Source organism: Aspergillus uvarum, assembly GCF_003184745.1.
Source record: "Aspergillus uvarum CBS 121591 unplaced genomic scaffold BO82scaffold_40, whole genome shotgun sequence".
Lineage (NCBI taxonomy): Eukaryota > Fungi > Ascomycota > Eurotiomycetes > Eurotiales > Aspergillaceae > Aspergillus > Aspergillus uvarum.
This window is the reverse complement of record NW_020291337.1, coordinates 235,923-261,049: the sequence shown is the minus strand read 5'-3', so window position 1 is coordinate 261,049 and position 25,127 is coordinate 235,923. Positions and strand designations below refer to the sequence as shown.

General features: G+C 53.9%; 9 protein-coding genes and 1 non-coding gene across 10 annotated transcripts; 3 read left to right on the top strand and 7 right to left on the bottom strand.

Annotated features, from left to right (window-relative positions):
• Window positions 1–325: 325 nt before the first annotated feature.
• BO82DRAFT_339080 (alpha/beta-hydrolase) lies at window positions 326–1,700 on the bottom strand (the record flags this gene model as incomplete). The annotated part of the gene is made up of 1 exon (XM_025633459.1): window positions 326–1,700. Exon 1 carries the CDS (start codon window positions 1,313–1,315, stop codon window positions 326–328), a length of 990 nt encoding a protein of 329 aa, XP_025490282.1. The 5' UTR covers window positions 1,316–1,700.
• Window positions 1,701–3,030: 1,330 nt separating this feature from the next.
• On the bottom strand, window positions 3,031–6,294 carry BO82DRAFT_393413 (putative quinate pathway repressor protein QutR). Its single transcript, XM_025638675.1, has 2 exons — window positions 3,473–6,294; window positions 3,031–3,392 (listed from the first exon to the last, which is right to left on the bottom strand). The coding sequence occupies exons 1-2, from the start codon at window positions 5,960–5,962 to the stop codon at window positions 3,138–3,140; spliced, it is 2,745 nt and encodes a 914-aa protein (XP_025490281.1). The 5' UTR covers window positions 5,963–6,294; the 3' UTR covers window positions 3,031–3,137.
• A 917-nt stretch (window positions 6,295–7,211) lies between these two features.
• Window positions 7,212–10,436, bottom strand: BO82DRAFT_287523 (glutamine amidotransferase subunit DUG2; the record flags this gene model as incomplete). The annotated part of the gene is made up of 6 exons (XM_025631583.1): window positions 7,212–8,890; window positions 8,953–9,142; window positions 9,201–9,761; window positions 9,817–9,948; window positions 10,003–10,128; window positions 10,200–10,436. 6 exons carry the CDS (start codon window positions 10,434–10,436, stop codon window positions 7,212–7,214), a joined length of 2,925 nt encoding a protein of 974 aa, XP_025490280.1.
• A 64-nt stretch (window positions 10,437–10,500) lies between these two features.
• BO82DRAFT_120547 (uncharacterized protein) lies at window positions 10,501–11,229 on the bottom strand. The gene is made up of 2 exons (XM_025629879.1): window positions 11,132–11,229; window positions 10,501–11,080 (listed from the first exon to the last, which is right to left on the bottom strand). Exon 2 carries the CDS (start codon window positions 10,998–11,000, stop codon window positions 10,644–10,646), a length of 357 nt encoding a protein of 118 aa, XP_025490279.1. The 5' UTR covers window positions 11,001–11,080; window positions 11,132–11,229; the 3' UTR covers window positions 10,501–10,643.
• Window positions 11,230–12,076: 847 nt separating this feature from the next.
• On the top strand, window positions 12,077–12,167 carry BO82DRAFT_t222. Its single transcript has one exon. It is a non-coding gene; the product is annotated as a tRNA-Phe (tRNA).
• A 394-nt stretch (window positions 12,168–12,561) lies between these two features.
• BO82DRAFT_355868 (putative NAD binding Rossmann fold oxidoreductase) lies at window positions 12,562–13,997 on the bottom strand. The gene is made up of 2 exons (XM_025635570.1): window positions 13,440–13,997; window positions 12,562–13,365 (listed from the first exon to the last, which is right to left on the bottom strand). The coding sequence occupies exons 1-2, from the start codon at window positions 13,764–13,766 to the stop codon at window positions 12,625–12,627; spliced, it is 1,068 nt and encodes a 355-aa protein (XP_025490278.1). The 5' UTR covers window positions 13,767–13,997; the 3' UTR covers window positions 12,562–12,624.
• A 583-nt stretch (window positions 13,998–14,580) lies between these two features.
• hmgA (putative homogentisate 1,2-dioxygenase (HmgA)) lies at window positions 14,581–16,179 on the bottom strand. Its single transcript, XM_025635569.1, has 3 exons — window positions 16,049–16,179; window positions 15,479–15,988; window positions 14,581–15,416 (listed from the first exon to the last, which is right to left on the bottom strand). Exons 1-3 carry the CDS (start codon window positions 16,114–16,116, stop codon window positions 14,762–14,764), a joined length of 1,233 nt encoding a protein of 410 aa, XP_025490277.1. The 5' UTR covers window positions 16,117–16,179; the 3' UTR covers window positions 14,581–14,761.
• Window positions 16,180–17,252: 1,073 nt separating this feature from the next.
• BO82DRAFT_241518 (uncharacterized protein) lies at window positions 17,253–18,092 on the top strand (the record flags this gene model as incomplete). Its single annotated transcript, XM_025630792.1, has 1 exon — window positions 17,253–18,092. A coding segment is annotated over one exon (840 nt), but the record flags the coding sequence as incomplete, so codon positions are not given.
• A 3,591-nt stretch (window positions 18,093–21,683) lies between these two features.
• Window positions 21,684–22,947, top strand: BO82DRAFT_339065 (putative pre-mRNA splicing factor; the record flags this gene model as incomplete). Its single annotated transcript, XM_025633458.1, has 2 exons — window positions 21,684–22,467; window positions 22,528–22,947. The coding sequence occupies 2 exons, from the start codon at window positions 21,684–21,686 to the stop codon at window positions 22,794–22,796; spliced, it is 1,053 nt and encodes a 350-aa protein (XP_025490275.1). The 3' UTR covers window positions 22,797–22,947.
• A 776-nt stretch (window positions 22,948–23,723) lies between these two features.
• Window positions 23,724–24,880, bottom strand: BO82DRAFT_313814 (uncharacterized protein). Its single transcript, XM_025632493.1, has one exon. The coding sequence runs from the start codon at window positions 24,773–24,775 to the stop codon at window positions 23,933–23,935; it is 843 nt and encodes a 280-aa protein (XP_025490274.1). The 5' UTR covers window positions 24,776–24,880; the 3' UTR covers window positions 23,724–23,932.
• Between the last annotated feature and the right edge of the window lie 247 nt (window positions 24,881–25,127).

The following is a 25,127-nucleotide window of genomic DNA, read 5'->3' as shown; positions in this document are numbered from 1 at the left end:
CCTCGATCCAAGCCGAATGCATAGATTGTAGGTTTAAACAATTCTCCATGATCCCTGTAACCATCTGCGTCTGCACGCCGGGCTTAGGTTTAGCACGTGGTAACTTTGCCCTATCTTCTTTCCTCCACATGAATAGTGTATCAGTCCACGACAGCCCCTTTGAACCGACACAACGCCCAAATGATATCTCCGCCTGCTTAAATCTACACTAAATAGAAACTCTAGTTCGAACTCAGTACATATAACCCTCATCCACAAGCTCTTCATCCCATTCCCCCCCCCACAACCCCTCTGCATGACATCAAGTAATTCCCAGATCCACCCCCTACCCCCTCTCCCAGAACCCAGCAATCAACCCCGCCACCTCCGGCACCCTCTCCCGAACAACCCCATGCCCCACCCCCTGCACAACATGCACATCCCTAAAGCCCAACTCCCGCAACTCCTGCACGGTACACAAATCATCCAACTCGCCCAACACACACCGGGCCGGAATCCCCGTGGACGCCGCCTCGTGAAACACCGCATGCATATCCATGACCCCCCCATCGCGGAAGATCCCCACCACGCTGGCCGCATGCCCCGGATGCTCCTCGACCTGCCACGCCCGCACCTTCTGCGCCACCACCTCGCCCCGCGCCACCCTCGCCTCCCAATCCGCCGGCACGACCAACGGCCCGCCCTCCAGCCACCCCAGAATCCAGTCGCGGGCGCGCTGCTCCACCGCCTCATCGCCACCCGTCAGATACCCCCGCTGCTGCTCGGTGAACTGCGCCGCGCGGAGCAACCCCGCCGGCGCGACGAGGGCCATACTCTCTACCCTGTCGGGAAACGCGGCCGCAAAGGTGGCGGTCGTGGCGCCGCCGAAGGAGTAACCCACGAAGTGGGCGGAGGGCCAGTTGAGGTGGTCCAGGAGGGCGAGGATGAGGTCGTGGAAAAGGGATGGCGCGTGCGGCTGCACCGGGGTCGCGGAGAGGCCGTGGCCCCAGTGGTCGAAGAGGACGCAGTGGGCGGCGGGGAAGCGCGCGGCGAGGGCGCGGGCGAGCGGCGCCATGCCTATCGCGCTGGTTTGCACGCCGTGCACGAAGAGGATTCGCGCGGGCCCCGCCGAGGAGGCACTGGGTGAGGTTGGGGCGGTCGGTGGGATGGAGTAGTAGGCTGCTTGGCCCGCTGGGGTCTGGAGGTAGCAGGCTTGGGGGAGCACGCGGCCGAAGGTGGAGGTGAAGGCTGCTTCGGTGGGGGCGGGGATGGAGGATGGTGGCTCGGGGGTGGTGGTCCCGGGGCGGGGAAGCACGACCAGCGGGAAGGTTGGCATTGTGAGGACTCTGCTCGTGGTAGATGGAAGGCTAGTTCAATTGAGATCTAGGGAGAGGAGATACACTGGAGTTGACTTGAGAGAGGGGGGGGGAAGGTTGTTTATGCTTCAAATTTCCTTATCGTGATCTTTGGCCTACTCGGCTGACTAATCTCGTGATAAGGAGAGATTAAGATCGCGTCATTCTTTTTGGGGGTAAGCAGATGCTAAAAATAGATGCCTAAATGATCGCGTAGTATGGTTATTCGGAGTTCTTCTGCAGGTATAAACCTCGCGATAGAGCCGTCTGTCCTAAGGACCAATAAGTATGGGTATGTCCAGAGGGCTGCTGAATATATTGTGGGGAATTGATCACGGGTGCTTTGATTGTGAGAGGAGCCTTGAGTGGAAAGAAGAAGAAAAATAGAAACAGGATAGGGTAATAGTATCGGAAGGAGGAAACTCTCAAGATTGTAACCACATGTCATAACATTCTAGATATAGTTCATCCCGATCGGCCGCACGTGGAGTGCTCTTACCAGGTTGACTTTTACATTGAGAATATTTAGGTATGCCCTGGCAGCCCCACAAGCACCGGGATTGGTAGCTTCGGGATTATCTTCCAAGCAACTCAACATCCATTCGAGCTTTGCTCGCCTGACTGACTAGCAGCCTTAAATCAGAAGACCTTTGTTGCTTTGCACTGCCTAGTAGACATGATTCATTCGACTCTCACTTGCTCTTTAGCAAGTTGAAGATTGCAGACAAGCACTGGCGTTCTTCGTATCGGCAACCCTCAAGCCCACTGGAGTAATTTGTACTGTCGAGTTAGGGCAGCCCTAGCGCGAACAGCCACTGTCGATTCCATCATTCCATAGCAGCTCATGAGGCAGAAGGGGTAGGTCAGACCCAGCTGGCAGCCTCAGTCAGCCACTCAGCTCTGCAGTATGACGGGGTGGAGTCGTTCAGCTGCAGACTTAATCGGATCGAGCCACTGGGCGGAAATCCGATCGCCCGCGCTGGGAACAAGTAGGGGAGCTGAGCTGGCCAACAAGGCCGAATCTCACCCCAGCGGCGCGGTAGACAATTTCTTAAATGTGCCCGCGAACATAATTGAGGCAAGCCACAATGGTCCAAAACCTACGGCTCCAACCGACCCGCCGGAAAGAAGAACCGAATCCATCTAACCCCGTCCTCCGCGCGGGGTTCGTCGTGCAGGAGGCGAACGGGCAGACCGAGACGGCGGATTACGACGAGGTCGCGGAGAAGCAATGCATCTCGGACAGAACGAGTGCCGGCGGAAGTGGAAGCGGCACCCTCGCAAGAGCGAGTTCGAGGAGTTCGACAACTTCAATTCGAGCAAGTACTTGCGGCGTACGGGCGTTCAGGGCGCCTTGCTCGACGTGTGGGAGGGCTTTATCGACGACTGGGGTCGGGTCTTCACCGGGAAGCGAAAAGGGGGGCCTTTATGCTAGCCGGGGCGGGGGCTGTGAGTTTCAGGATTGAACCAGTCCAATGTGATACCAATACGATTATCCTCGGAGTGCTGAAGTGACAGAGGCCAGTCACCATCTCCCTAGCATCAAAAAATGTTTGTATCCGTGTTGCACACTAAAGAAAAGGATGATAACTCTGATTATGTCTACTGTCGAATTTTCACCCTATTTCTTCCTTACTTCCTTGCCAGCACTCGCCAGACTCAACACACACAAAACAAAGAGGTCATCAACTGGTATCCGGCAAGTCATGTCTCATTGAGCTCAGCTAATATACCGACATCACATCAATCAATAACATTAAAGCGGCGATACTACAGCGCCACGTATCCCGGCCAAGCTCATCGTCAAGTAGGTTGCCCCTTCAGATTCTCAAGCCGATTCTGGATGGCTTGCGGGTCGTATTGCCCTTCTTCCTCCTTATACTCTTTCAACACCACCGTGCGCATCAACCGTCGCGGCGCACGGTGACCAGTGAACAATTCAAACTGAGCGAATCCTTGCTCTGGGAGGACATCCAATCCATCCAATGCCACCCAGCCGCGGTGGGAGAGAGCGCGGATTTGCTTGATCAGGGGGGTGTTGAGGGATTTGTAGGCCAACTGTCCCAAAGGAAATGTCAGTTCTGCTTGCAGGATATCATGTCGGCGCGGGATAATGCCAAGCACCAAAAAAGACTTACTTCGACAACTACACCCCCCGTCGGGCTCTCCAGCCACTGGGACGGTATCTCATTATTGGGCGCCGGCTCCCCTCCGATGCTGTGTGTCGGGATGCAGGAGCAAATGACGGTCGGTTGCTTGTAATTGACAGGCCAGCTGTCTTGTTGGGATTGCAAAACATGAACATGAGGGCGGGTCGTTGACCCGGCACGGCCGGGTGACCGTAGGTTTTGTTGGTTGTAGTGCCGGGCTAGCTTCTCCGCGTTCGCAACAGTGCGGTTGAACACAAAGATGTTCTGCACCCCCAGATGAATCATGGCGTAGACGGCAGCGCGAGCCATACCACCTGCCCCAATAACCAACCCGGTAGACAAGGGCCGAATGGCATTCGCAGGGGATAAGCCTCGCCGGAAACAGTTACCAATACCAATCCAGTCGGTGTTATCTCCATGCAAAGCTTTCACCGGGCCCGCGCGGCTCTTGCCCATAAGCAAAGGAGAACCATCCCCATCCAGAGCCTTTTCGTCACCCTCCCGAATGGGAACAAGAGTGTTCACAGCACCGATGGCGCGAGCGTGAGGAGACATCGAATGGAGGAGGGGGATCACTTCTGTCTTGTACGGCAAAGCAACACTGGTGCCGCCAAAGTGAGGATTGGACACCAGATCATTTAATCCACGCAACGTAGATGACTGGTGGGTTCGGTAGACATGCGGCATGCCACAGAGATTGTATGCCGCGTTGTGCATGATTGGTGACAGACTGTAGGTGACGTTGCCACCGAAGAGGAAGAACTGCATAGGGTCCAGAGTGAAGGAGGAGTATAGAGCTTCCTGGGCTTCACGCAACGTAATACAGGGAAGCCCCTTGGTTTGCGTTTCAGAGAGAAGAGACTGGTGTGTCACAGGCGTCAATATCGGGTTGAAACAACAAGACAACCGGCCTAGCAGTCCGGAGTTGTATGCTATAAGGGGTAGAGGGGTCGGAAGCGACTTGAAGGAGTCGCGAAACCGTTGAACTGCAAAATTGTCATCTATAGAGGTTGCCGGCTGAGTCAATCGTACGAGATCACAGCCCAAGCGTTTTGCTCGCTCATAGAGATTCATGTATGTCGGATCGTCCCATCCCCTCGGCGGAGGCTGAGCCGCAGCATAATGGCCGATCACACGGCTTGCGCCCTTCGACGCAATGATTTGAGACAAGAGGTCGTCGCTATACGACAAGTCGACCGTCACGAATTCCGGAGCCAGGCGTAGCCCATGCTGGATAAGGTTCAAATACTCGTTGGTGGGTCGACGCGAGTGTTCGTTGTGCTCGCCATTCTGGCTACTGAAGCCTACACTACTTTCCACGTGATATACGAGTGGGACGACAGTATTTCGTCGAATGTTTGCGACCGCATGGCTAATCTTGTCGGCGATACCGGAGTCCACAGCTAGTCGCGAGGAGGGTGGTTCCGTGATGTCAATCTTGAGTTCGAATGCATCAGACGTAGACTCAAGGTCTTCAATGTCCAGGTCCCGCTCCAACAACGAAGAAATCGGTACTGTCACAGCGTAAGTAAACGCCCGGGACTCAATCGCTTGCATGGACAGCGGGAAAGACGCGTTCAGACTGCTCAGGTCGTTGGCATCGCCCGTCGCGAAAGCGATAAACCGGAGAAAGTCGAGCTGCAATCGTTTCAGAGTCAGGAAGGGCGTGATAGCCTGAAAGCGCTGGTCAAGCTCCAGCTCTAACTGAGCGTGATTACCATCTTTGGCGGCCGCATGCTCCGCCATGCCTTTCTCCGACACGTTGAAGAACTCCAGGTTGGAACACGCCCGGTAGATTGGCCCCGCCAGGCCGAGGAACCGACGGACCTTGTCGACATTCCACGCCTTCAAATAAGACTGGATACTTTCCGCGTCCCGGAGGAGATAGATCACGGGGTGGGTTCGGGCGTACTCGCGGAGCAGCATCTGCCCACTGCGCTCCATGGACCCCGGCCCGCAGGCGATCACGCACCCTTCTTGATGTTCTGCCAGCATCGACTCCATCACTCGGGCCTCCTGCTGTCGGTATTCCACCAATTCGAATTCCTTTTTGTACGCCGCGCGCGACCGTCCGGTGACCTGTTGGAAGTACCGGTCCGCATCGATCAACCTCCGCCCGGACGTGGCCGCCAGTATCACCGCCAAACTGGATTTACCAGTTCCTCGAATACCAATCAGCACGATGGATGAGTTCCGCGCGAATTTCCGAGGCACCTGGGCGGCGCCTTCGAAGGCCGTGGGAGACCCACGGCTGGAGGTAACCCCGCGCAACGAGGGGGCAAACCAATGTGAGGCCTCGGGGTTGTCTCCGGGGAGGCTGTGGACTCGCTCCCTCGGGGTCTCATCTCCGTAGGCTGGATCGACAGATTGGGAGCCACTTGAGACGTACGGGCTATGCGACAAACGTCGGTGGTTCTGTGCGATGGGGCCGTCGAGGTCATCTAGTTTGCGCTTGGGTGGTTTTACGATGACGGACATTATAGCGGTGGCGGGGTCTGATCCGAGTCCACGGGGGAGTTGTAACGGGGGAGAGTGGGCGTTATATTGAGAATGTGATCTCTGACGGAGTGGCGCATGACTAGGAGGAAGGATGTGATGCAGGAACCGACAGGGTGTGGGAGGAATAGGACGACGGGGTTTAGGCCATGGGGGTCGGTGCGAAATCCGAGGAAGATGCGACAGAGGGGTAGACCGGAGATAGCTAGCTAGGATCTATAGGCGAAGGATGCGAGAGAAATTGAGGTGAGCGTCGCACACACACACAAGATCGACTGGGGTTCAAATGGGAAGAAGTGAGAAAAACACCTGGGTGGAGGAGGGAGGGAGAAGTGGGAGAGGAGGAAAAGTGTGGGTTGAAGAGCAAAGATGTGGGGGAAGGGAACTGGAACGGGAACTGGAACTGGAAACAGAAAGAGGCGGGCGGGCGGGAGCGAGCGAACAGCAGAAACACCCAAAGAAGCGATCGGTGGAAAAGAGCCCAGCCCGGCAAAGCGGTTGAAGGTTGGAGACCAGCCAAGAAATGCGGAGAAAGGCTCACCCGTTCCTTCCTTCCTGCCTTCCTCCACTTCCTGCAGTGGCTAATCAATTCCCGCTCTTTCCTTGTCTTGTCTTGTCTTGTCTTGTCTTGTCTTGTCCTCTCACCGGTAGGGTTGTTCATTAATAATTCTCCTTGGTTCACTCGCTGCCTCGCTTACCCCGTGGGGTCAACCACAAAAGCCTCGGTTGCATCTTGGGTCGAGGCTGGGGCTGAGCTGGGGCTGAGTGAGTGGGCGTCCCATTGATATCCAAGTGTTGGACGCATCGATCATGGCATAGTAATGATTCATGGACATGTATGAGTATGAGTATGTTGTCTGTTATCTCCGGAGTACCGCAAATTGGTCCATGTGCTTTGACCCTGCAGATCATCACAAACCGAACTGTTATGTTCTTCCGCTGCAAGAACGTGACCGGGCCGGTGTGCTGACCAAGGCATCAAATATGGCTGCCTGGCGTTACCGCATATCCACCTGGCACCACCACACACTGGGCTCCATGATACCCTGCGCGCACCACTCATTATTGTACTTGAGTAATAACTCACTCCTCTCGGAGTCTAATTGCGAGTGCTATTGATTTCTACCCGAAAGAAACCCCGCCACAGAAAAAAAGAAAAAAAAAAAAAAAAAAAAAAAACTCTTCCCAACGCACAAATCCAAACCCGCCATTCCCAAAGGTATGATGGTATCTACAACCTCTCCGGCAACCGTGAAAATACATAGCCAAAGATCTCCCGGCTTTTATACAGATTCTCCACCCGCAACCGTTCATTATACAAGTGGGCGTTGTCGCTAGCCTGTCCACACGGCAGATTCGCCGCGGGGGCGGAGAACTCCTTCTCCAGGAATCGGATGGTGGGGATCGAGCCACCCTCCCGGATGTAGATGGGACGCACCCGAGCCGGTTGGCTGGGATCGACCACCTCCGGCGCGGCCTTCGGGGCAGCGGGCTCGTCGGCGGCGAGCGTCGTGGCGCCCGACTTGCTGGTCAGAGTCGACGAGGTCGGAACCGCGGTGCTCACCGACGACCGCTTGTGGGCCGACTTGCCGGTCGACGAGATCGTCGTGGACATGATGATGCGGTCGATGTGGGAGGCCAGGCTATCCTCCGAGTCTGCCCGCTTGAGGCGCGGGTGCTGCTCCTTGGCGCGCTTCGTGGCCTCGAGGGTACGTTGCGGGATGGTTTGGATGGGTGGGTATTGGTGTCGCTGGGTAGTGGTGTCCGGAGTCCAGGCGGCCGCGATCGCGTCGGCCAGGGTTTGGAACATCTCGTTGTCTGGATCGCCTAGCCAGGGGTCGGATTTACCCGTGATCTCGACGGTCAGGTCGTTCTGCGACTCCAGGCTGTCGAAATGCTCCTGCGCGAAGAGCGTCAGGTTGGTCGCTACCTCATCGGCGGTCTGGTTCGGCACCAATCGGATGGACAGGCTGGCCTTGGCCTTGCGCGAGATCGTCGTCGTAGCACTCTTGCTGCTACCAGGTACCTCGATGGAATGGATCGTCAGGGAGGGCTCACGCCAGCGGTGCATGAGCGAGTTGATGAACGCGTCGCTGTCGGTGATTTCCGGGTGGTGGGGCAGGAGAATGTCAGCGATTGCGGTGTACCGCTGCTTCTCCGCCTCGGTGAGTAGGAGGACAGGCTCATGGAACCCTGGCAGGTTGATTCGGCCCTTGGGTCCGACGAAGGTGCTCAGGAGCATGGTGAGATCCTTCAGTGGCTCGTCCAGTAATGAACTTCCGTCAATACCACTGTGGAGGTCGGGGTGGTCGCTCTGCACAACCAGATTGGCATTGACCACGCCACGCAGTCCATATGTCAGGCAGGGGTTGTAGTCGTCAAGCCAGTAACTGTTGGCCAAGAGGATCCAGTCCACGGGGCCAATCTGAGGCTTATGCTTGCGGACTGTTTCGTGGAATCCTTGGGATCCCGACTCTTCTTCACCTTCGATGAGGAAGACCACGTTACAGCGAAGCGCTTTCTGCCGAGCGAGGTCCGCGGCCGCATAAAGCGCCGCTAGGATGGGACCCTTGTTATCCGACACGCCGCGACCGTAGAGGAAGCCGTCAATGGAAGTGAGCTGATACGGGTCGGTCTTCCACTTCGCCGCATTCGCATCCGCCCCCACAACATCGTAGTGGCCGTAGAACAGGATTGTCTTGTCGACCTTGTCTGGAGATGTAGCATCAAATCGCGCATGCACGATGGGATTCGTGTCGGCTCCCGTGGTCAATAGATTGGTCTTCGCTCCGAGATAGATGCAGTGACGACGAAGGAACGCGGCACCCTGGTTGCATTCGACAGCGAATTTGGGACTGGCCGAGACAGTCTTGTAGGCGACAAACTTGGCCAGGGAGTTGACCATTTCATCTGTTCGAAATTAGCTCAAGTAAATCAACTAGCTTGCCCCCATGCCGCCATGAGGGACGTACCATTGTTGATGGGCGGCTTTTCGGCTTGACCTCCGCGCGTCACGTCTGTCACGTCCCAAATGCCGACTGTATTGTCGTTGCCACCGCTCGCGTAGATGTAGCGATCTTTGTACTGACCAGCAGCAGACGCGAGCATGGTCCCTCCGTGGGCAACCCAGCTGCCGATCTCCTCGAACCGCGAGTTGAATTTCTGCGACACGTAATCAGTCGATTGTTCCGCAGCACCCAGCGGTCAGGGCGCCACCTACCTTGATCACACCGTTTGAATCTCCACAGACCGCAACCCCGTGAATGATGTCTACGGCCCACAGATCGCCGGTGTGCATGGCGATGCGTTTGACCAGCTGCCGCGAATCAAGGTTCCAAATGTTCAGCGCACCTCCAGCCAAGCCACAGTAGAGGAAGGATCCATCAACGGCGATGGAGAGAACGGAATCGCCGTTCTGCAGCTTCGCGATCGGAGACGGAACGGCGTTTGCCGAGTTCTGCTCCAAACGCCACAACTTGACCACCCCATCGCCGGCACCCGTCAGAAGCACTTCTTCCTCTGGGGAAGACTCAATCAAGCCCTTGACCAGAAGCATGGTGTAGACGTAGCCGTGGTGGGCAAAGAGCTTATGGTGGTCGCGTTTGAAAGTCAGTACTTGACCACCCTGCATGACTGAATGGGGTCCCTCAGCGCCGGCGTCCGGCCGCGGCGCACGCGAACCATCCGGGCCCCTGGAGTCGAAAAAGCGATGAGTCCGTTTGCGCAACTGCGCTGCTGATGACTGTGCTGAAGCTGCATCGACTTGGGAGATGTCGCACCACTGAGGAAATCAGCAATCACTAGCCTATGCTGACGTGGGTGGGTAAGAGACTGACCTGAATGCTGGTGTTCTGAGCACCGCAGTAGATCGTCTTCAAGCTCGACGAGTAGGCGACCGCGAAGATATCTCCAACATCATGGTGGGAGTGGATCGAATAAAGCCGGTCGAATGTTCTCGTCGACCATACCTACCAAGGTTAACAATCTCCTGGGAGGGAAAACAAGGAAGGGTAAAGCTCTACATTAACAACAGAATCTCCGCCCGTAGAGAACAACAGCTCCCCGTCCTCGGACAAGTAGAGATCAAGGACACTTTCCTGATGGGCGTGCACCGAGAGCACAAGATCATAGGTCTCCAGCGACCATGCCTAGATTTCGTCTTAGCATTGTTGGCAGATAGCAGACCAATCGGTAAATTCGGAGAATTGTCCCCACGTACTACAATGTCTCCCCCCTGCAGACCAGCAAAGACACATTCCTTGTCGAGCACGAGGGCCAGAACCGAGCGACTGGCCTGTACGCGGTGGCCGATGGCACCGCATTCGACGGGAGCCGGAAGTTCGGCCTCATCCTGGGCCAGATGGGCCGTCACGGAGCGCGGATCGGACTCCCAGAGTTTGGTCTGATCATCGGTCTCTGATGTGCCATCAGACTCGATGAGTACTGTATGATCCATTGCTCCTGGCAATGGAGCTCAAAAAGTCTCAGCCTTATTTTCTAAACTTCTTTTTTTTTCACAAACGAGACAGAAAAAAAAAGTTTCTAAAACCAAGATGATTCTGGGGGATCAATGAACGGCCGAATTCACGTGACGTGTGATAATGATGTGATGGAATGCGGTGAGACGCAGGGCAAAGGCGGTGGTTTTGATCGCGTGAGTGAGTCAGTCGGAGCGAAGTCGGACACACGAAATAGACACGGCCACGAGACGGAGATCAAGGCAGAGAAGTAGTACTCCGTAAGCCAGGGGCAATCTCAGTTTCGGCTTCAGGGATGTATCTATCGCAGATGTTGCAAGACCGACTTGAAATTGTGAGATTGAGCCCGTGAAGAATGTCGGAGGTTGTTCTTGGCGTTCAATAGTGGTGAAGAATGAAAAAGCAATCATGAATGGATGGATGATGAATGATGAAATGTTGGCCCCAATGAGGATCGACGGGCGGTGTGGCGGTGTAGAAAAGGTAGAAGAGAAGGGGAGACCGCCATTGAGACCGCCATCGATTCCCCCGTCCAGAATCATTGCCCGCAGTGGAACACTCAGAAACCACACCAGACTCACCTCGATGCTCAGCAACGGGAGCCTTCCAGCCACAGTTCTCCCTGGTCTTGTATCAGTATATGGATCTTTAAGCATTCCATATGAGAAGCTACATTGCACAGAAAATGAGGAACTCTTCAGAGAGGACTCACCATGGCTCCCAAACCAACCTCGCAATCAACGTCTCAGTTGTAGTAGTTGTGGTCGACATGGTAAATGAACCATCCCCCAGAATACTCGAGTGATCTGCGCACAACTCCCCCCTCGAGGGAATCTCCTCATCTCTTATAAAGTCGCCAACGAGATGAATAATGGAAAAGGGGGGGCGAAACGGTTATGAACGGCCACGCAAAACCCCACGCCCAGTAGGAGTACAGGGAAAAGGACCCAATGCGTTCTGACGTACGTTGCGGTATGTACAGTACATACATCTCAGGCAGCCCTTTCCTCTCGCCTGAAGATGCAGATGAAAGAAGACGATCAAACAGCGCAGAAGGAGCCAACTGTCGGATTCCGATCATAATCTTCCGGCCAGTCATGTGCTAATATCTCGCGGCCGCGTCCTGCAATGGAACAATGAACCCGCAGGAGTATAGACCCGAATCAGGGTCGATTTCCAGGATGGGCCACGTCATTCCGTGGTTCCCCCCTGAATGCGACTGTTCCGAGAGAGTTGGTATCTTTGACTGCAGTGTTCCCGGAGAATTGGTGTCTTTTGACGACAAAGGCTATCTATCTATTCTCCATGGTTTGCGATCATTGGCATTTCCGGCCGTTGAGGGTCACTAGAGGGTGCCAGTGGGATGTTGTTGGGCATCCTTAGACTAGTGTATATGCATCACGGGTCACTACATAGATTTTTTTCTTAAGCCGGGATTATTAGGAGAAATGGATGCCCGCTTTGGAGTCCATTTCGAAACGGCCCAACGGCTCCCAATTTGGAAGCTAAGCGGGTAGCCGATTGACTTGAGATAGCGGACTGCAGGGATGGGCAGTATAGTAGGTATGCATTAGAATCTTGGCTATATTTTGCAACATTGCGTCACTTTTCAGCAATTGGGACGATGGCGCATCTGGGAGCGCGTCAGACTGAAGCTCTAACTTCGGCCATAAATCTGAAGGTGGCCGGTTCAAGCCCGGCTCGTCCCATTATTCTTTTTTTTCCTTTTTCTTCCCATCCCCCCCCCTCTTCAATACCTACCTACACCTTTGACTGCACCTTGAATTACAACTTGAACGACCAATATATACAGAAGATTTTTAAACTGAACTATATATAGTTGCTCTCGTGAGCAATCCTTACTGTTAACCATTATCGACATACCATACCGGCTCTATCGGTGGTATGGATTTCTTGCAGCCCCCAACCTCTCCAAGGTATATTATATCCCGCCCCCGCCTATTCCCACGTACCACTTGCTATAAACCTTACTTTCCTGTTTATAACTCAAAAATTATACACCTGGCTTAGCGAACTATAACTAACTATCAAGAGTGTCTTTCTAAGAAACAGAATGTTTATTTCACTATTGTTAACATTCTAGCATATCTTCAGCTATTCCACTTCAGTCGTAATCCATCTGGTTAGAGCTGACATATATCTCCCTCAAAGCTGCGCAACCTCCACCCTTCGCCCAATCTCATCAAACCGGATCTGCTTCCCCGTCACCAGCGCCTCCTGCAAATACGCCCCAATCTCCACAGCCTTAACCGCATTCCCCAACCGCACCGGCAGGGGCGTGCCTTCCAAACACGCAGCGGTGAACTCATTCGCCTCGCGCACAAACGCCTCACCAAACCGCCCCACAAAATTGGGGGGCACCTCGCGCGTGATGCCGCCGGGGTGGTAGTAATTCACAAAGTCCCGCTGCGGGTTGATGTTGACGGACAGCTTGCCCTCGGTGCCGATGATCTCGGTGGTGTCCTCCTGGCCGTGCGGCATCATGCGCGAGCAGTAGTAGTAGGCGATCTTGCCGCCCCAGAACTCGACGATGCCCACCGCGTTGTCGTAGTCGTTGTACTGCTTGAGCTCGGGCTGCACGGCCGTGATCCCGTGCGCCGAGATGCTTTTGGGGATCGAGTCCTCCCCCAGGAACCACAGCGTCAGGTCGATGTCGTGCACGGACATGTCCACGAACACCCCGCCGGACCACGCGGCGTACGCGACGTAGAACCCCGACGGGTCGTACTTGTCGCACGTCTGGCTGCGCAGGATCGACGGCCGCCCAATCAGCCCCTGCGTGATCTTGGAGTGCACTTCGCGGTAGGAGGTGTCGAAGCGCCGCGAGAAGCCGCACATGACTTTGAGGTGGGGCTTGGTTTTGGCCTTTTGGACGACGGCTTTGCACTGTTTTTTTTTTTTGCCGGGTCGTTAGTTGGTGGGGTAGGAGGAGAGAGAAGGTGGATAGAGCAAGAACGTACTACTTCAACGCTCGTTGAGAGAGGCTTCTCACAGAGAACGTGCAGGTCATGGTCTATCGCTTTCATTGTCTCCTCGGCGTGCACGGAGGTGGCCGTGCCGATGACCACGGCCTGCAGGCCCGGGTGTTCGAGCATCTTGTCGTAGTCATCGTACAATGTGACGCCGTAGGGTTCGAGGTGCTGTCTGCCCCAGGTGATCTCCGCGGGGTCCGGCGAGAAAGCGGCCACCAGGTCGGCGCGGGGGGTCTGATGCAGAAAGTTGTTGACGTGGATCTTGCCTACGCGGCCGAGGCCGGCCATGCCGACTTTGAGCTTTTGGATGGGCATGATTGACGTCTGGGGTGGATAAGGAAATAGAAGAGGAGAGAAGAATAAGAAAGTGGGCTCGTGGTACTTGTGTTGGATTGAGCTTGCTGCTGTACTCTTTTCTTTGAGGGTGTCTAGGTGTTTATATATGTTGACCCGACAAACCCCCCTCTCTGGAACATCGCTGGCAGACCCACCGCCCCCAAGGAGAAAAGTTCTCCATCTGAATATTACAGTCGAAGTGCAGATGTAGCATCATGTTCAGTTGAGATTATCAGAGATCTTGTCGAGAAATGCGGAGAGAGAGAGAGAGGGTCCACTGCTGCAAGAATGCGGAGTAAGAACACGGGCCAAGTTGCCTGCCGAGACGGAAAGACTTGCCTGTCTTTACGGGTGCGGCGACTGATATCTGTGATTGGTCAGGTGGGCTGCCTGCGACCATGAGGGCAAGTCTTTCCTCGGTCACGTAATCTGGTGTACATTAAGTTACGAGACTTTGAGTAATTGAAAATTGATCTGCAAGGCTTCAGAAGCAGCTCATTGCCTTCATGAGACATTAGATCTGGAAAGATGCGGGGTGAGCTTTATCCGTAGGACGAAACTGGCACCATTATCAACTACCCAACTACCCAATCGAGGAATTTTATACGTCGAAACAGAGGAACCGTGTTCGATTGCGTCTGGTTCTCAAGCAAGCTCTGGTATCTACACATCTCAGTTTCCAGAGAATACTTGATCATGTCCATTCTCTGATCGATCTACATAATGACTGCGGAGCCTGCCATCGCTTATTTCATTATTTGACCCCCAAATCCATCCCACAGCCTTTTTACCATGCCACACCCTATTTCTTGTTCGGATTCTTAAAGTGGCGCTTGAGGGGCTGCCAGCTGTGCTCATTATATTCCTCCTGCACCTTCTGACAAGTCTTCAGCCCCCACTCGGAGACACCCACCATCAGACAGCTATATCGATCGAATTAGCACCCAACCCACAAAAAGCAACACGGCAAAGACTCACCTCTCAAACATGAACGCCATGCTCCCATCGCCAACCTTCGTTGGCTTGAGCTCCGCATTACTCGCCCCCTCAAAGGCATCTGCGTCCGGCCCGTGCGCACTCATCACATTGTGCAAGCTAGCGCCCGCAGGCTGGAACCCACCTCCCGTCTTGGCATCGTAGTTCCCCGTAATCAACCCCATGAACTCGGACATGGTATTGCGGTGGTACCAGGGCGGGCGGAAGGTGTTTTCCTGCACCAGCCAGCGGGGCGGGAAGATGACAAAGTCGGCGATGGCGGTGCCCGCGTGGTCCGATGGGCCGGTCAAAACGGTGAAGATGGACGGGTCCGGGTGGTCGAATGAGATGGAGCCGATCGTGTTGAAACGCCCGAGGTCGTACTTGTAGGGGTAGTAGTTGCCGTGCCAGGCGACGATGTCGAAAGGGGTGTGCTGCTGTTGGGCGGAGTAGAGCTTGTTGGCGAACTTGCTGTATAACCGGTACTCGGAGGGTTCCTCTTCGTCGTCGAAGGCGGCTACGGGCGCCTGGAAGTCGCGGGCGTTGGCGAGACAGTTGGAGCCGATCGGGCCGAGCTCGGGGAGCTGGTAGTGGCCTTGGTAGAGCTCGCAGATGTATCCTCGCACTGGACCGGCGGGGAGGGTTACGCGGTATCTAGTCAAGGCGTCATCAGATATCTGCTTTGTGAACAAGGTTGGTGGGTGTAGGGATCATACCGCACGCCCCGGGGAATCACGCAGATCTCGTTCGGACGGACCACCAGTCGGCCCAATTCAGTCTGAATGTCCAGCACGCCGTGCTGAGGCACGATCAGAAAGTCGCCGTCGGCCGAGTAGAATGCCTCCTTCCCCATGTCCTTGCCCGCCGCGTAGAGAATGATCCCCAAACCCGATTTCAAAGTAGGGTCACCGGCTCCGGCAACAAGATGCAGTCCGTGGACCCAGTCGACAGTCTCATCTAGGTCGAAGGGATCCCATCGCAGTTGGTTAGGGATGTGATGGAGCTGGTGTGTTTCAGTGGTCATGCGAGTGTGATAGGAGTCCTCTTCCTCGGCGATAAAATTCTGGTGGGCAGCCGCGGGGAGAATGCGGTAGACCCATGTTTGTCGGTTCTCGTGTCGGGGGGCGGTGAAAGCTGTCCCGGACAGCTTCTCTGCATACAAGCCATAGGGGGCTTTCTGAGGGGAATTTTGTCCTACTGGAAGAGCGCCTTCGACAGCTTCGGTCCTAGAAGGTGAATTTCAGTTTAGTCAGTCCGGCCAAAGAGCCGGGCGAGGAAGACCGTACTCATGATAAGAGTCGAAGCCCGTCTGGTAGGAGTACGGATCAGGATGGGAGAACTTGGTCACTGGCATGTTGTTCAGTGATTTGAAAGCAGGATATGTTATGAGGATGTGATTGAGGGGTGATACGGAAATGAGGTCAAAAATTAGAGATAAAGATGTGTAGCAGTGTTTAAGAGTGATGGGTCAAAAGAGCTGCCCCTCCAGCTCACATGTCGGATGCCGGATGATATGTTGGTCGAACGCGACAATCGCGGGACTGCGGAGTCGCTTTGCGGGGGAAACTCGCGGAATTGCGGTTGGCGGGGAAGACCCAGTGCGGCCAGATTCCGCGGCCAACAAAGTGCAGTGCATGAATGAGTGTGATATGACAATCTCAGCGAACCCTTCTCGATTCCCATTGAGAAGCTTCGACCTCCAGGGATGACCTCACGCTCAAAATATGGAGTACTTCACACTTCTAAACATCGCATAGTCATTAATTCTGAGGATGGCCGGTTGCACTAAGGAGCTTCCCGGACGGAAAGTCTTCCGCTGTCTCTTTCTCCCAACCGACAACCGTCCTTTTCCGCGGATTGCCGCATGTTTCCAGAACAGACGTATTGTAAAGATTGCCGAGTGACGCAACAATTTGAAGGCTTGTGCCCGCATGCAGCAAGATGATGAATTGAACACCATATACCTTATAGGAGAGGATTATAACGACAGTTCACCCTCAAATATAAAAGTCAAATGGAGATTTTGTCCCGAACTCCTCGCGACCCAGCCAAACCAAATCTGCGGATCTCAGCTTCGAGACGATAATTCTCTGTGCCAAAACACCCCAAAGCAGCTCCCTTCCCTAAGAATGTACTCAGACACTCGTTGGACGATCGGGCAGATGTCAGAATTGCCCTTCTGCCCGAACCATACGACTGCGGCCTTGTTTCTATGCCCTGACAACCAGCAATATGTAGTCGGGTCAGGTATGGAATATGATGATTGTGAGCAGGGAGTCCGTGGTTCCATCGCAACGTAAGGTAACAGTCCTTCCGGAGAAGGTACCCGGGGTTCGTAGTACCTGCGGTCATTGTGTCCAGATGACTCTGAAATCTATCCCAAAAGCCCCATCTTCCACAGTAAACTATTTTTCTGTGCTGTCACCCCCGCGCTCTGTATTCTTGCATGCAACAATGGCATCCATACATAACTCCCCACCCGGGGTCTCATCGTCACGGCTTGCACTCGTCGACCGATTCCCACTAACCACTTACACAGGCTTAAAAGACCTGAACGAGCTCATCGTGGCCAGACGCGACAAGCTGTATCAGGAAGTCGAAGGCGTCACCCAATACCTTTCGTTCAAGGATGTGTCACCGCAACAATTCGACTATATTGTGGAGCGTGAGGAAGGACTGAGCGGCCACGTTCGCCTGAATTACTTCCGTGATATTGAAACCTTGGTTGTCAAAATCCCCGCAAGAGAGACTGAACAGGCCCACGTCAACTTCTGGAGAATCGTCCTATGTGCCTCGGACAAGATGGGCGTGGGTTTGAAAGAAACCTGCGGCCTTGGTGCCACAACATTCTGGGGGCCTACGGGTTCGGCAAAGGAGGCTGACTCTTCGTTCACGAACCTCCACAGCCGACCATCACGCCAGTGGCCAATCTGGGTGATTGAAGCGGCAATACGACCCTCGGAATCGATGCTGCGACTCCGAGCCGCTGCCGCGTGGTGGGCTGCTCACTCTGCTGGCAGCGTGAAGCTTGTTTTTCTCATCGAGACCAACCGGGAGACCAAGGAGGTCATAGTCGAGCAGCATGTGCCTGTGCGGTGGAACTACCCTAACACTCGTTCGCACTTGGAAAGTGGTGCTAGCCCAGTGTGGAAAGCTAGCAGGGTGTCGACAGTCACGATTCGGACTCAAGGAGTCGACTCTCCTACAATACAAGGGGGACCACTTGTTCTGGAGTTTGAAAGTGCTTTTAAAAGGGCACCAAATCCACCGCTTGAACAGGACGTTATGCTCTCGGAGACAAAACTCTTGACATGGGCCGCACTCATCATCGATTAGAGAAAAGCAACTTATCACGAAGGATGGTATTGAAGTTTGTGAGACAGCATTGGTAACTTCTCGAGGCATACTATGTGTATTTGGGTGGTTTTCCAAGATGAGATTTCGATTGATTTTCTAAGCTTATTCGGGCCTTTTGGATGTTGAGGGTATTCTTCTCCAGAGATTACAAAGATGGCGAGCTGCATGGGGCTTCAGCCGGGGAAAAGATCAAATCATTTGAACCATATGCAACAGTACACGGTGGAAAGAATGCTTTCCCAAGATAGCGTCTCTTGTATTGCATTAAGGCAAAAGTGGCTTTTGACCGCCCTTCTGACCGCCTGATCTGGCAGAACATTCGCGACCTCGCAATGAAAACCTCGGATTTAAGCGGATTTAAGAAATAACAGTCTAGAAAAAGTGGCTTGCGAAACTGTTCAATTTAGGCGGTGGCAGAAAAGGGCTGCTGGCCGCGTCTGTGTGGATGCCAGTCGAGAAACTCATGAAGATGCAAGGCATTCATACAGTACATAGAGAGTATATAATGTGTATATTCATCTAGGCTGTATCTGCCCAGTTGGTGTTCCTGCTGCTAGACCTATAGTAATCGTTTTGATCCATCACCTTCGAATGTAGAAAGCAATAACTGTAACAGGCCGATCACATGCGTGTGCCTGGATTAGACCGATCTACTCATCTTCCGCGTCGGCGCATCCGCTTCCTTCCACCTCTCCGCAGTGACTGGCACCCCCCCGGCCTCACTTGTCGCACGCTCTAGGGGGATGCAGGTTCTGACCAACTCTCTTTTCCCAGTGGACTATGGAGATGAATTTTGGTTCTTGGTTTCATAGGCGTGCAAGGTCGCTTTGGCACTTCTCCGCTTTAGATTCCCCTGGCTAGTAACACGTCTTGGCCTTCCACTCTTTGTGAATGCACCGATCTGTGTTGATCGTGAGTGAGAGGTCCCCAGCTTGAGCTACACACTTACTGACTTATTGTATTTTCTATTACTAGACTTATGTCTTTCTTCATTACTCTCTTCGCCTGGTGCTTAACACTCCGCCTTGACTTCCACCACTACATCTTCCTACCTTACCATTCTTCCATTCAAGTACCATTTCGCCTCTCACTACACACCTGCGTCAACCCAGGCAAGTGAAACGCGCCCACGATGACGACGTCTGTCTCCTCTACCCCCAGAACCAAGCGCGTCGAATTCGCCGAACCCCTCACCTCCTCACCCCGCCGATCCTACACCAACGCGATCACTAGCAAAGATGTGACCGAAGAGATCCCCCACACCCCCATGAAGGACAGTGCCATAGTTAAGGACATGGCCTATAGTGCCTCTGACCTTCTCCACGCTCTCCACGAAAAAACCGTCGACGACATCCTCTCCGATGAAGCCAGTCAACATTCCTCACGGTTCGACGACTACAGCCAAGCCTCCGACCACAATCATACTCCGGACTACTGTTGTAGCCCAGACTGGTCGCACGGGTCGCAGCGACAGTCCCCGACAGCGCGGCACCTAAGCTCACCGGACTGGGCGCTGGGCAAGCGGATCATACCACATCACCGGTCGGACTGTGAGTCTGAAGATGACTCCACGTCTGAGTCAGGATCGGCGTTGAGCTCTGAGCCTGGGTCCGAGTCTGCAGCACAATCTCGGCCCCAATCCAAAGCTAGCCCAAGTGCGGAGCCCATAATGTTGCCCCCCGATAGTCCCGAGCAGAATCTCCTACACTCCGACATCGAATCCATAGACCTTCTCAAGTCACCTTCACCGTCAGTTTCACCGGACCCCGCATCCTACTCTACTGCGCGCGAGCACACAGGGAGCCAAGATGCAGATGACGATACTAGCGAGTTCGAATTCGACTCTGAGTGGGAGGAGGATTACCATCAGTTTCCATCCGTGAGCCGGCCGCAGGTGAGAGAGCTTGGTTTCGCATTGTGTACGAGCGACTTCATGCGCAGAGGCATCTATCCAGTGAAGAGAGCGGAGAAACGCGCGTTCGTTGATTATGCGTCCCAGAAGGCGGCCGAAATCCGGATGACGGAGGAAGAATTTGAACGGATGATGAGGGCTTTAAGAGGGGTCTATCTGCTCCAGTGGGGCGCGAAGAGTTGTGATGACTCAAAGGTGATCCCGGAAGCAGGGTCCAAGCCAGAGTCTGCTGATGGACCAGAGAGGGGTCCGGTCGGCCCAAGAGACTCATCAGCTGTGATAAGTGAGAACCAGCAAGCGGCATCGGGACCTAAGTCCGTCGAGTCACTACCAGGTGCCGTTCTTGCAGATGACCAGAGAGAGGACGTGTTTCTTCGTACCAGACAGGATGAGCCAAAACCAAAAGGCATGGCAGCGTCAGTGTTTGAATCACTTCAGACATTGGACTTTGCATCAGCGGATGAGTCAGGGAAAGGCTCGGCAACGTCGCTTGATAAATCACGCCGTTCCTCACCCAAAGAGAAGAATACGGCAGCACCAGTTGATGTTGATCTAACAGCAGCATCCCCTGCCACAAGTAAGTCCCTCACAATGGGCACAGAACAGACCGACCGGAAGAAAAGGCCGAGCGGCGAGGGTCTTGCAGAGAAATCGACGAAGAAGATGAAGGCGCCTGTCGATGACTCGTCTATTGGCGGAAAAAAGCGGAAGCAGGACGAGAGCCCTCTGCTATCCAAGGACCAACCAGGCAATGCAAGTCACTCCGACAAGTCCAAAAGAAGGAAGAAGACACGCTCTTCGTCTGAAAGTCATGCCTCTTCGAATCCAGCTTCAACGCCATCCGTGCAGCTGAACAGAGATGGGAAGGCGGCAAAGGATAAGGCAACGAGCTCAGGAAAGACAAAATCTTTGCAGAGCAAGAAGGCCTACAAACTTGCAGATGATGGCCTCGAATATGTCGGACAGTTGACTGCCGAGCCAAAGCGGAATCCCAGAATGGTTGGCACGGCCCAGCAGCCCAAGAATACCACCACCACTTCCAAGTCAATGCAACCAAAGAACGCCAGCGAGAGTGTCATACCCAAGAGGTCTACAATTCAGCAGCCAATCCAGATTGCCAGTTCTCCGAATTCGAACCAGTCCAGCGGCACTCAGAAGGCCGGAGGCTCCAAAATAACAGCAAGGCCTGCGCAAGCAAGGGGATTTGAGGATAGCGGCAACCTTAAGAAGGCCAGAATAGCAGAAGGATATCCGAACAACCGTGACACCGCTGAGCTTATTGATTTGACGGATCCCGAGAAGGGTAAACATGCCAACAAGGCAAAGGATTCCAACCTTCATAAGCCGGGAACGCCTGCGATGACCAAAGATTCTGAGCTAGCCAAACTCGAAGGGCCAATTTCTGATATTCAAGCTCAGATCCAGCATCAAGGTTTGCTCAAAGCAAAGCAGGCGGCAACAAGACGGGCGAACCCGAACAAGTCACCAAGAACCCCGAAGAATGGGAAAGCGAAAGGCCGACCGGCTAAGAAGTCTACTTGGACAGAACATTCGGATTTTCCGACACCGATGATTCGCAAAGGCCAACCACCAGCGATGAGGTACGGTCCATATCCTTCAGTGTAGGGCAACTAGCCACCAGAACTGGCTTCATGGGTGGTTCTACCGCTGCAGTACCTTCTGACCTACTTTTGTCTAACTGCTCCGAGCTGAGCGACGTTCCGAGTGATCTCCCTGACTCATATCCTTCAACACCGCCGCCTGCGTCATTTTCAATCTCGTTAGTAACAGATGTACCTGCTTTCTCCGAGCCCGAAACCTCAATCGATGCAACTACGAATGATGATAATGAACCCACGCTTACCTCCCAGCCATCACGATTATCTCAAGCACCAAAGATATCTCGCTTCTTTCCCCAACCTTTGATTGATCCATCCTCTTGTCTCCCATTCCAGCCTATCTCCGCTCAGACATTCGGTCTGGTCCAGGAACAACTCGCTCACGATCCCTTCCGCCTCCTCATTGCTACCATATTCCTTAATCGTACTCGCGGTCATGTCGCCCTCCCCATCCTCTTCCGCGTCTTCGATACATACCCCTCTATCTCAGCCTTTGCGACCGCAGACCCGACCGAGCTGACTGAGCTAATCCGTTGTCTCGGCTTTCAACACCAACGCGCTAAGAAATGCATTGCTCTCGCACAGACTTGGCTTGCTCGGCCTCCTGTCCGTGGCTGTCGGTATCGTAGGCTTCACTACCCGAACCTGAACGATGGTCGTGATGTCCGCCGCGATGAGTGTCTAGATGATGAGGATGAACGTGTCGGGTGGGAAATCGCGCATCTTCCTGGTGTGGGTGCTTATTCCTTGGACAGTTGGAGGATCTTTTGTCGAGATGAATTGAGGGGAGTTGGTAGGGTGATGACAGCGGGGTGGGGTACCGGCAGTGGAGGTGCTAACGACAATGGGAATGTCTGCGTAGGAAGGGGAACCGCAGCAGGTGATATTGCGGAGGAGCTAGAGCTTGTGCCCGAGTGGAAGAAGGTGTTGCCAAAAGATAAAGAGCTACGAGCCTACCTGACTTGGATGTGGTTGAAGGAGGGCTATGTTTGGGATTGGCTTACGGGGGAGAGGACGGTGGCCGGGGAGAAGGTGATGAGAGCTGCAAAGAAAGGGGGCGTTGCGAGGGAAGTGGGAGATGGGAACTGGATGCTAGAGACATCGCCGGTCAAGAAGGCTGTGAATGGGCTTACCATGGATGGTTAGGTGTCTCTCGATGTATGCTCTTTTCAAGACGTTATTCGGGTCTAAGGTTTAGATAATAGAGCTTTGCCCTATTTCCTTGTGATGACTGTACGTTATCAAGGGCCTTACTGAAGGGCGTTTAACGTGTTATAATGAGAAGATTTGCCCTTACGCTGAGCTTAAAAGAACGTCATCTCTGGCTACTTGTCCTGGTCGATTGTTCCACATACCTCAGCTGACTCGAGACATAATAGACCTATACTGCAAATTTTCGCAAGGAACGGCCCCCAATGCTTTATGCTTCTGGACCACCATGAACGGGCTAGCAACAATGGCTTTGTCACAACATCAACGCTATGAGCTCCAACAAAGACATTGTCACCATCGCAGCACAAACAACGACCCCCAGCCTGCCTATAAAACCGAGCTGCATGCCTCTCCTCCACGTAAACTGCTCCAGCACAACAACAGCTAGCATCCAAACCGACCTTCTTACCACACTCCATTCCAAACCCTAACCAACCAAACCAAGAAAAAGGTGTATCCATATTCCTATCCAACAATGGCTTCTAACACCAGCACCCAGCTCACCCGCTTCTCCCAGCGCGCCCGCTACTTCACAGTGCCCCGCCTCGCGCAATACCCTATCACGCAGGCCAGCATGGCGGCGCGGAAAAGACGAGCCGCTGATTTGAAGCAGCTGGCGGTGTTTCAACCTGGCGCTTACGTGGTGACAGCGCATCGCGATGTGGTGATGACGGACGCCCCGTCTATCTCTGAGATGGCCGACATGGACACGGATATGGATATGGTTGATATGGTGGGTGCTTAGTGGTGGGGTTGACTAGCTAGCTTGTGGTTTTGTTGTAGCTTTTTTTTGTCACTGCAAAATTCCCTATGTGTATATAATATGGTATATGTTTAGTGGAAAGGTGGTGGGAAAAGCTGGTAGACTAAAATTGAATTTATCTTCACATACTTGTTGTCTTCGTGGTTTGTTTGTTTGTATGTTGGCAGATTGTTGCCACGTAGTGTCTTTGGGGATGGTTTTTCTAGATGTATTTACTTGTCGGCTTAGTGTTGTATGTGGTGTGCCGGGGCGATCCTCTATCAGGGAACGGCATAAGGGATAGAACAAGCTACATGCATGGGTCATGTCAGGCAAACTGAGATCCACCTCCCAAGAACTTAAGCATAAAATCAAGCCCCTCCGGCTCTTTGATCCAATGGCCATCCCCCTCTGCCCCAGCATACTCTATCCAGTCTACCCCCCCCACGCTGAGCCCCTTGATAACCTGTAACGCTTGCCTTCCCAGCTCCACCGGCACCCAGATATCATCTGTCCCGTGCCCCAATAAGAACCGCGTCCTTAGAAGCGGCAAAGAACTACCCTGACTTCCTACTCCCTCAAAGGACTGCGGTAAGCCGAGGGTCTCAACACAGAAGCTGCAAACCAGCCCCTGAGCCTGGGATACATCCGACCCAGCCGACTGCCTCACCAATTCCCCAATCTCATGTGCAAAGGGTATCCAGCCACAGAACCCCAAAACACCACCAAGACGCAGCTCAATCCTCCCCCCCGCGCAGAACAAAGTCCAGAGCGCTGTCGCCATCCCCTGGCTGATACCCCCGAGATAGACATGGCTTGCGTTCCCGCCCAGTAGACTGATCTCCTGCTCGAGGATCTCGAGAATATAGAGAACCGACTCCCGAAGCCCCTCAATCTGCAAGTCCTGCTGTTCTTCGATGTCGGAAAGGGAATAGGCGTCGAACCAGGAACAGATCTCTTCCTGGAAGCGCGTGGAGAGACGGTCGCGCGAGGTGGGGAATACCCAGCGCCAGGTGGGGAGAGCATCAGGAAGAGTTTGGGCTTGGGAGGTCATGGATGAGAAGAGCTCATCGGCGAATTCGGGGCCCTTGCTGCCTCGGCCGTGGAGGAGGATCGCGGTGTGCGTGTGGGTGGTTTGTGCGGGGTGGATGTGCGGCGCGGGGAATGCCATGGTTCCAATGAATGTGTGGGGTGCTTGGGCTTGGAAGCTTAGCTTTCTTGTGAGATGGTGGAGATGTTTGTTTGAGAGGTATTCGGGAAATACCTAGGTATACTCATTGAGCTGAGCCAAAATGGAGGCTATGAAGAGGTCGGATGAGCCGCTGCCGTTGTGAGCGCTTATGATTCTCACCAGTGTGGGGCCGACCGTCATTCACAACATATCTTGTAGGCACGACGAAGTAGGCGCCGGTGAGCCATTCAATGATGCCATTAGATGAGCCTTGACTCTGAAAAGACCCCTTTCTGCTCTTTCTGACATCAGAAATGATGTTATAAGATAAAGTGGATGTTGATGTATTGTG

Bases quoted from the DNA above. Each gene is read 5' to 3' on its own strand.
- BO82DRAFT_393413 (XM_025638675.1), bottom strand. From the start codon at position 5,962: ATGTCCGTCATCGTAAAACCACCCAAGCGCAAACTAGATGACCTCGAC. The intron at 3,393-3,472 runs GTAAGTCTTTTT...CCTTTGGGACAG, and splicing joins CGGGGGGTGTAGTTGTCGAA to TTGGCCTACAAATCCCTCAA.
- BO82DRAFT_120547 (XM_025629879.1), bottom strand. From the start codon at position 11,000: ATGATTCTGGACGGGGGAATCGATGGCGGTCTCAATGGCGGTCTCCCC.
- BO82DRAFT_355868 (XM_025635570.1), bottom strand. From the start codon at position 13,766: ATGCCCATCCAAAAGCTCAAAGTCGGCATGGCCGGCCTCGGCCGCGTA. The intron at 13,366-13,439 runs GTACGTTCTTGC...AAAAAAAAACAG, and splicing joins TCTCAACGAGCGTTGAAGTA to TGCAAAGCCGTCGTCCAAAA.
- hmgA (XM_025635569.1), bottom strand. From the start codon at position 16,116: ATGCCAGTGACCAAGTTCTCCCATCCTGATCCGTACTCCTACCAGACG. The intron at 15,989-16,048 runs GTACGGTCTTCC...TTCACCTTCTAG, and splicing joins GGCTTCGACTCTTATCATGA to GACCGAAGCTGTCGAAGGCG. The intron at 15,417-15,478 runs GTATGATCCCTA...CGCCTTGACTAG, and splicing joins GTGATTCCCCGGGGCGTGCG to ATACCGCGTAACCCTCCCCG.
- BO82DRAFT_313814 (XM_025632493.1), bottom strand. From the start codon at position 24,775: ATGGCATTCCCCGCGCCGCACATCCACCCCGCACAAACCACCCACACG.